The sequence below is a fragment of the Chiloscyllium punctatum genome, chromosome 5, assembly GCF_047496795.1.
Source record: "Chiloscyllium punctatum isolate Juve2018m chromosome 5, sChiPun1.3, whole genome shotgun sequence".
Taxonomy (NCBI): Eukaryota; Metazoa; Chordata; class Chondrichthyes; order Orectolobiformes; family Hemiscylliidae; genus Chiloscyllium; species Chiloscyllium punctatum.
In genome coordinates this window covers 98100569-98110497 of record NC_092743.1, presented here as the reverse complement: position 1 = coordinate 98110497, position 9929 = coordinate 98100569, and the positions used below count along the sequence as shown (strand labels likewise).

The following is a 9929-nucleotide window of genomic DNA, read 5'->3' as shown; positions in this document are numbered from 1 at the left end:
AATGGCCTTCTTCCACACTGTAGGAATTCTATGATTTTTCTCTCTACTTCCTTTTTTAAATGGTGGGATTACATTATCTACCTTTCAATCCAAAGGAACTATTCCATAGTATGAAATATTGAAAGATGAGGAAAGCATCCATTTCTGGGAACACTTCCCAGAATATCAATTCCCTTTAAACCCACCAGTTTTCCCAATACCATTTTCCTACTAATACTAATGTCCTTCAATTGCTCTCTCGTTAAATCTTGTTGCCCAACATTTTTGACATTATTTGTCCTTCTTTGTGAAGACAGAACCAAAATATGAATAGTAGTATGCCATGTGTTTGTTTCCTATTGTTGCCTCTCCCATTTCTGATGTACATTTGTCTTCACTAATCTTTTTCTCTTCATGTACCAGTATAAACTTTTACAATCAACTTGTATATTCCCTACAAACTCACCCTCATATTTTCCCCTTCATAATCAATTCTTTTGTCCTCCTTTGCTGAATCAAAATTGTTCTCAATTCTTTGGTTAGCTACTTTCGCTTTCAACTTGTTTGCCCCTTCTTTGAATCCAATATCTCCTAATATCTCATGTTAGCCATTGTCAGACCACTTCTCCCATTTTACTTTTGTGACAGATAAGACTGAACAATTGTTGCAGTTCCTCCATGGACTCAGTTTGTCATTACTTAAAGAGAAGATGGTGGAGAAGCAATGTTTCCCAATTTATCATAGTCAGCTCACGGCTCATATCATTGAAGTTTCTTTTGTTCGCATTCAGGACCCTAGTCTCCAAATCAATGATGCCAACTTCCATTTTAATGGGGAATTCTATCATACTATGGCTCTCTTCCCAAGTTGCCTCATACAGCTAGATTGCCAATTTGTTTTTTCATATTGCGCAATACCCAGTCTTGGATGGCCTATTCTCCATTTGGTTCCTCAACATATTAATCCAAAAACCATCTTGCACACACTCCAGGAATTCCTCCTCTCAGGCATTGTTTATTGATTTGATTTGTCAAATCTTTATGTAGACTAAAGTCACCCATAATTACAGCTGTACCTCTTTACATACTTAATTTGAACAGAAGGAAATTGTTATTCCAGTCCATAATTTAAGTAGCGAAGACATAAATTTTTTAAAAATTACAAAGAGTCTACTGTGCACAGTTCCAAATGTTTATTCTTCTTTAGGTTTCAGTTTAATATACAGATGCACTTGACAGACCAGTGTATGTCTTTACATATTTAACACATGTATTCTTGTGCAGACTTCTTTTGACTCTCTTATTTTGCCTATAACCATGATGTTGAATGGCATCACATACTTAAAAGTCTGAGGGAAGGCTGGATATAGGATTGTAGAACATTCCATTTGCTGGTTAAGTGCGCTCACCTGCCTTCATTTGGCAATTGAGTCTTTTTAGTTTTTTTGGTAGAGTTGACAGATTAACAGTTACAAATTAACAGTAATCTTCAATACTTTTAAATAAGCGTTCACAAATGTAAATCTGAATTTAAAAATTGTAAACAAACATTTCCTACATAACCCAAGTAATCCTTGAAATAAAACACTACCAACAAGTTGCAAGACAAGCTGTGAAGCATGAAATTCCAACGTAACCAATATATTCCCATAGCATATGCTTCTGAAGCCAATTTACTTAATACCAAATGGGCAAAACAAAATTATACAAACATTATAGAACCAAAAATTACACACCCATGGATTGATAAACCAGCACAATGGGATTCTCTAATTTTTGCTTGCTAATTAAGCACAGCAGATAACATAACTTATCGCTGCCTTCTAATTCCACAGTACAAATGGCCCACAGCCCGTGCAAAACACACTTGAATAGGCTCAATTCAGTTTTAAAATGAAGATGTGTTGCAGGGTTTGGATTAGTAAGTTACACAAAGTTGGACCAAATCACCAAATGACAGACTTACTCACCAGAGTGGAAGCGATAGCTAATTTATTCCTAGAGCTTTCTACTTCAGTCAACTAGTGTGTAATAATTCATAATTCTGGACTTTGAATAGTTTATTCTTAGAAACTATTTAAGAAAATTGAGCTTTCTTGATAATCAAAGTAAAAAGATCAGCATTCAGCAACTCCTATACAGATATTTTGCTGAATATAAAAACATGTCAGGTAATGGCTCACAGTTAAATACCATAGACTTAACTTTAAGGTCACTTAGGCCCAAAGCAAAATATAGCAATCAGCTGTGGATCAGAAAGGTCAAATTTGCAGTCAAACAGTTATCATTCAATGACAAAAATATTTCACAGCGATCAACTAATAACTCCTGAGCAAATAGGGAGAATTATAGTTGTAAACTAGGTAGATCTATTTTCCTCACTAGGTATACTTCTTTGGAGCCAAAGTCTCATCACCAACCTAATGGTTGGCTTAATATTCCATTGTAGCTATATTAAACTAATTTCTTATAGATTTCAATTAAATTTCTCCCAGCCACTGTAAGTTAGTTATGATGCTGCTTCATTGACTTCAGTGTGATAAATATAGTTTCAGATTGCTGGCTGCCTACAAATGTGAAATGAACAGCCAACTTAACAATATACATGTAAACAAAAAAGGTTCAGATAAATACAATTGTACAATGATCAGAAGTCATATCATATCACATCACATCAACAATTTATATGTAAAACCAGTGAACTAAAGGAGCTTGGTTATAGTCCAAAACATAGGGCAAGGACTTGTCACTTACTTGGTTTGACAACGTAAGCAGGTTTAGAGATGGATTGACTGAACTTAGATAAAAAGCACTGCTTTTAAAGGCAAAAGGAAAGCAATTCAACGTGATCTGGATTAACAGCACTGAATTTTATGCTAGTTAATAAATCAGACTACTAAAATAAATTCAGGTTGGTAACAACCCTTCTACTCCATCTTAATACACAACATGCAGCTCCAATGAGCATCATTCCATACAGACCAACCGTTATCAAATTAAACAGGCTTTCCCTGCCTCCCAGTCCATCTGCGTAGTTGCTGTGGGTATCAAAGCATTTTTGAGTGTTTGTTTTAAATGCATGCCCATTTTATTACTGACTCAATTGACTTGAAGGAAGTAGGAACTCATCACTCAGTGATCCACAGATGAGCAAGAATTAAATCAGATTTGTGTCTTTTAATTTGTTACCTAATGTATAAATCTTTTCTTGAAACAATGCTGATTATATAAGCATGACAACTGTATATTAAACGTGGGCAATTTCAATCAGACTAATTCAAATGGTTGGGAGTGGGACGGGAATGCTGTGCAAGCAAAATGTGAACTCTCTAACCTATGATTAACAATGGTGCGGACATCATTTTACTAAATTATTGAGTAATAAAATAAAAACCATGAAGGAACAAGTAAAAAAGTGTCAGCATCATTGTGTATTTTCAGCATGCACTTTTGAACTAAAAGTCAGATCTCACTTTACTTTGCAATGGACCATAATTTATTTTCTGGCTAAGGATAATCTTATGTCATTTAAAAATAAAACCTTCTCTTTGTGTCATTCAAAACTGAACAGATATAACTTGCCCTGAAACTCGTATTGATATTACTCTGAAGCTGCTTGTTCTGAAGGGATTGTGGCAATTCCTCCTGCCTCTGATGCTTTCTTCTTGTGGAGAAGCATCTGGTTTCAGCACAGTTGTCAACAGGAGCCTCGCAAGTTTACATCTCACCACTCTTCTCCATCTGAATACAATACACAACAGCGAGGCCCAGTGTTTATCATCACTACAGAGCAATTGAAAAGTCAAATTAAATAGACGTTCCCAATTCCCAAACCTTCTCCACTCAGTTGTTGCAGGCTCACAAATAACTTTTGTGAATTTGTTTTAAATGAATGGTGATGACATTATTAACTCAAGTTATGTGAGCACTCAAGTCTGAGTGTTACATCATCTCCTTCTTTGTGTTGAATAAAACTTTTTCAAAGTTAAGTAAATTCCATTAGAAATTTTGGCAATTTTTGAAATGGTTCTTGAAGACATTATTCTCCTTGGATATACTGCAACAATTTAACTTCAAACTCTTAATACTGCCATGAAACAAAACTACATTAGAGTGATACAGCAGGTGGCATTAAAAAAAAGGAATAAACATTAGGAAGAAAAACAGTCTAGAAACAGTAACATGTAAGGCATTTATGTAAACATGTCCAAAAACATTGGTCTGAGTTATGCAAATAGAAAAATATATAAATTACCATAAACATTCCACCAAAAGTTCAAATGTTTCAAACCCCTTTACCAGAAAGCGACTTTAAAATCTTTCCAGCTTGCAGTGAACCAAGATTAAAGTTATTGGCTATAGTTCAAAAACATGGCTTCATCTTCTTTCCAGGAATTTGTCATTTGGTGCACTTGTTGAATACAGCCATAGTTAAAGTGCCTTGGTGCTTGTGGAAGGAACAGTGTGGGAAGACGGTTTTTGAGGGTAACGATCATAATAGTAAGCTTGAAAGAGAATTGTGATATCAACACACACTTGCAGCAATCCACATATCCAAAACTGGAAAGGAGCTTGGTTCAGGATGAAGTAAGCAGTCTTGAAAGTGTCACCACTTGCCCACATCAGCACCATAGTAATACTTTATTGAGGAGGAAAGATTCCAAAATTAGTAAAAAAAAATCAATTTAAATCAACTAATAGATGTCTAACATAGCACCATATGTAACATTATTGTAATAGACAGTACTCACCACATGAAACCTTCACAGTGCTGGATTAAGATCTGCAATTATTATCATTTCTCTCTCCCTACCATTTGCATTGTTACTAGAACTTTACAAGTGTGGATTCAATTGCACGCAGGTAACATCCTCTTCGTCTGATCAGCAATGATCAGCTGACGATAATTCATAAGGCAATTGGCGACACTTCAACTGCAGGAAACTGAAAGCCAGCCTGTAACACCACCAAAGGTGTCTTCCCTTTCATTAGATTATAAGGTGGGTCTTGCACCTTCTGGCAGTAGGACCTTCATTCAGTGGACCCAAAATCATGCAAGGTCTTGCTCAAAGAATACAAGGTTGGTAATTCAGCTCAAGAACAAATACAGCAAGGATTTACACTGTACATAGAAACAAGAGACAGGTTGTTCACTCCATATGATCGAATGGTTGCCCAAGAAACCACTGCAGAAAGGAACAATGGCTAGGATTCTATACTGCTCATAAATTGCAAACTACCACAAAGGTAATGGTTAAGGCATGAACAGTGGGCTATATCCTTCCTCAAATTGCACTGAAGACCAATGAATCTTCAAGTCTTGTTCAATTCAAAGTAACTTAGCTGGTAATGGCATGGTAAGTTAATTACTACTGCAGAATCTTTCTGGACCCAAAAATGAACTTTACAAGTGCAGAACAAAAAAAAAGAATGTTGCACATTTTTAATTCATTATATTTGAAGTTTTTTAAAAAAAGTATCCATTTAAATTTTTCCCCCAAATCAGCAAGTCACAATCTCATTTTTTACAAAATGACTTAACTGTAATTTATATTTTCTGTCTATAACTTTCTGCTTTGCTGTCTGTGAGGACTCTTCACCATGACTGGTTTATCAGCCTTCATTACAACTTGTCCCGTTCACACTAACCACATTTACTCTGCCATAGGAACTTAAAACATTGAATCAAACACAGAATGCTGGAAAAACTCAGCATATTTGGTAGCAACTGTGAAGAATGAAACAATATTTCAAGTCCAATATGAATCTCCTTCAGAAATGAAAGATGACGACAAATGAGTTCTTCTACATTCACGCTTTTTTTAACCTGACTCAAAGCAGGTACTCTGTTTCTCTCTCCATGGATGCTGCTTGACCTGCTGACATTTTTCCAGCACTCTCTGCATTTGTTTCAGATTTAAGAGCAACCACAATATTTTACTTTTATTCGTGAAATCACTGAAACTGTCAAAGAAATCTGAGATCTACAGGTCTCCTCAATCTTTTTTCTCCCCTCCCCCAAGAACAATGACGCCCATAATCAATCAAGCTTGCAATCAATAAAGATGGGCATCAAGAGCTTTAAATGTAAGAAAGAGAGAAGTCAAAGTGAGCATAGACACCTTAGAGAATGAGGCTGGGGAAATGATAATGACGAACCAGGAAATGGCAGAGGAGCTAAGTAAATACTTTGCCTCGGTCTTCACAGTAGGTGACACTATAACATTCCAAAATTACTAAGTGCTCAGAGGGCAAAAGGAAGAGAGAAAATAAACACAATAATCTTGATCAGATGGGTTGAGGAGTGGTAGGTAGATTTGGATAAATGTGAGGTGTTGCATTTTGGATAGGCAATTCAGGGCAGGACTTATACACTTAATGGTAAGGTGGAAGTCTGTATCGCAGATGCTGCAGATTAGAGTCAAGAATAGAGTGGTGCTGGAAAAGCACAGCAGGTCAGGTAACATCTGAGAAGCAGGATAATCGACATTTTGGGCAAAGGCCCTTCATCAGGCTTTTGCCCAAAATGTCGATTTTCCTACTCCTCAGATGCTGCCCGACCTGCTGTGCTTTTCCAGCACTCTAATCTTGAGTTAATGGTAAGGTCCTGGGGAGTGTTACTGAACAAAGAAACCTTGGAGTGCAGGTTCACAGTTCCTTGAAAGTGGAGTCACATGTAGATAGGATAATGAAGAAAATGTTTGGTATATTTGCCTTCATTGTATATAGGATGTGAGAGGTCACATTGCAGCTGTACAGGACATTGGTTAGGCTACTATTGGAAAACTGTGTGTAATTCTCATCGCCATGTTATTGGAAGGATGTTGTGAAACCTGAAAGGGGTCAGAAAAGATTCACAAGAATGTTGCCAGGGTTGGAGGGTCTGAGCAAAATAGAGAAGCAGAATAGACTGGGGCTATTCTCCCTGGAACATTGGAGGCTGAGGGGTGATCTCATAGAGATATAAAAAATCAGGAGGAGCATGGATGGAGTAAATAGACAAGGTCCTTTCCCTGGGGTGGGGGAATTCAAAACTAGACAGCATAGGTTTAGATTGAGAGGGGAAAGATTTAAAAGGGACCCAAAGGGCAACCATTTTACAAAAAGGGTGGTGTGTGCATGGAATGAGCTGCCCGAGGTGGTGGAGGAGACTGGTACAATTACAACATTTAAAAGGCATCTGGATGGATATATGAATAGGAAGTGTTTGGAGGGATGTGGGCCAAATGCTTGCAAATGGGACTAGATTTATTTCAGATATCTGGTCAGCATGGATAAGTTGGATCAAGGGTCTGTTTCTGTGCTGTATATCTCTATGACTCTATAACTATTATTGGAGCAAAGAGCTAGGGAAATTAATGGGGCTAAAAACCAATAAGTACTCTGGTCTTAATGAGATGTATCATAGGATATTAAAGAAAGTTGCTACAGAGATAGTGGATGCAATGGCAACAAATCATTCAGGAATCCTTAGATTCTAGAAGTCACAGAAAATAGGAAAAGTGGCAACGCAACATCCATATTATTTAAACAAAGGGGAGGAAACAAAAAAGATACTTAGGCCAGTTAGCTTGACATCTATTATTTGGAAAACATTAGAGTATTATAAAGGATGTAGCAGCAGAACATTTAGCAAAATATAATATGATCCAGGAAAGTAAGCATGGTTTCATGAAGGGGAATCATGCCAGACAAATTTCCTAGAATTCTTTGAAGAGGTAACAAGCAGAATAAAGGGAAACAGTGGATGTATAATATTTGTACTTCAGAAGGTATTTGATAATGTACTACACATTAGGCTACTTAATAAGAGTCCATGGTATTGGAGACAGCATATAGCATGGATAGAGGATTGTTAACTAACAGAAGACAGAGGTTAGGATAACAGTAACATTTTCAGGATGGCAACTTGTAACTAGCGGTGTGCCTTGAGGCTCAGAGATGGGACCACAATTATTTACTATCCATATTTTAATGATTCGGATGAGAAAAGTAACTGTACTATTGCCACACTCGTGGATGATACAAAAATACATGGGAAGGCAAGTGGTGAGGATGACACAAACAGTCAGCAGAGGGATGTCAGCATGTTAAACGAGCAAACAAAAAAACTTGGTAGATGGATTAGAATGGGGCAAAATGTGAAGTTATGAATTTTGGCAGAAAAAAAAATCGAAAAGCTGAATATTATTTAAATAGAGAAAGACTGCATAGCACTACCAGATGGATACCTCACCCATGAATCACAAAACACTAGCAGGTAATAAGGGAGGCAAATGGAATGTTGGCCTTTATTTCAAAGGATATGGAGTATAAAAGTAGGGAGATTTTGCTAAAACTATACAAGGCATTAGTCAGTTCACATCTGAAAGACTGAATAGTTTGGGCCTCTTACTGGCATTGGAGGCACACCAAGGAAGGTTCACTAGGCTGATACCAGCTATGGAGAGATGTCTTATAAGAAAAGATCAAATAGATTGCTTTTGTACTTATTGGAATAAGGGAGATTGAGAGGTGACCTTATTTAAACTAAAGTCTAGGCGCAGAGAGGAGAAAATAGTTGACAGAAATTAGGAGGAACTTTTTCTCTCAGAGGGTTGCAAATTTGTGGAATCCTTCAATGCAGAGGACTGTTACAGCTATGCCATTATGCATATTCGATGCTGAGAAAGAGTTTTCTTTTAAAATCAGTAAGAATCAAACATTATGAGGAAATGACAGAAAAGTTGAGTTCAGAACTATCAGATAAGCCATGAATGGCAGAGCTGATTCGCTCAGCTGAATGGTCTACTTGTGCTCCATCTAATGTTCTTATTCAGTCATTGTTGACCACAAAACCTGACCAGTGTTAGACTCAAGGATTACATTTTTCCAGTTAATTTCTGTTTAAGTAGAAAGTGCCACTAACATGAGGCAGAAAAACAATAGACTTCATTTTAACTGACTGGAACCCAAAGTACAACAGTAAATGACTCATGACAGTCAACTATTGAACAAATGTACAACTTCCATGGCAAAAGCGCACAGCTTGAAATACTGAGGTAGAATGTCCACGAGTGCTTTTGACCTGCTGTGATCCCTTCCAAAATACAGCAGATGGAATTACTTTACATATTGGGTCCCACTGTAAAGCAGAAGTATCCTCCCCCTCCTCCCACTACAATGTCAGAGGCTTTGCCGACTCAAAGAAAGCACAAGTATAGAAAAAGCATGCTGTTTAAAATTTTCTAATCTTAAAAATAAGTTGGTAAAGTTATATCATCTGGAGTTGAAATTCTTTTAAAGAAACTTATGCACATCATAATGAGTTATTTTCCTTCAAGTTCTCCATTAATAGTGTGGGCTTGTACAGCTGTTGTCTGATTGGAACCAGCCAAGCATCTTTTATTTGATCCAATGGCTATCTTTGTGCATGTGCAGTAACTGTCAAATGGCTATCAGATCAATCACAGCCTTATCCACCAACATTTTCCCACTACCGGCAAAGCTGCTTCTTTCTTAAACGTTTAACCAATTCTCGTTTGAAAGTTAGCATCGACTTTGGTTCCATTTAATTAGAGTAATTACATACTTGATTACTATTGCAGGGTTGATGGTCTGTGCTGTAATACGCTCCAACTATGACAACTAATCAGTCTGCCCCTTCAGGTTACAACTCAGTGAGGAAACACAAACCTCAAACTCCCTTGGGTTCTTTTTCTGATGTTTGTAAATTTATCCTATAAAATCCCTCAATTCTGAAAACCTCCCAATCATCTATTAACCATGTCTGTGCTGATAAGAACAATTCCAGTTACTTAAGATCTCTCCAGATAACCAAGGTCCTTCATTGTTGGCATCATCGTGGTTGATAATGTCTCTTTTCCTTATGTCCTTCATGATCTTTTTTTTAAACACTTCTCTACGCTAAATTTGCCTTCTTTTACCCATATCACTAGTCTCAGTCCTCC

The 9929-nt window shown here is 37.0% G+C and overlaps 1 protein-coding gene across 5 annotated transcripts in view; it reads right to left on the bottom strand.

Moving 5' to 3' along the window:
- Nucleotides 1-1157: 1157 nt before the first annotated feature.
- slc66a2 (solute carrier family 66 member 2) overlaps nt 1158-9929 on the bottom strand; it is a 53773-nt gene continuing 45001 nt past the window's right edge. For 4 of the 5 annotated variants that reach the window (XM_072570832.1, XM_072570836.1, XM_072570834.1 and 1 more), the window contains one exon: nt 3568-4618. In XM_072570832.1, coding sequence (XP_072426933.1) covers nt 4411-4618 — 208 coding nt within the window. In that variant the 3' untranslated portion in view covers nt 3568-4410. Of the gene's footprint in view, nt 4619-9929 lie in introns of all 5 variants that reach the window. The other variant, XM_072570835.1, reaches the window with a different exon arrangement.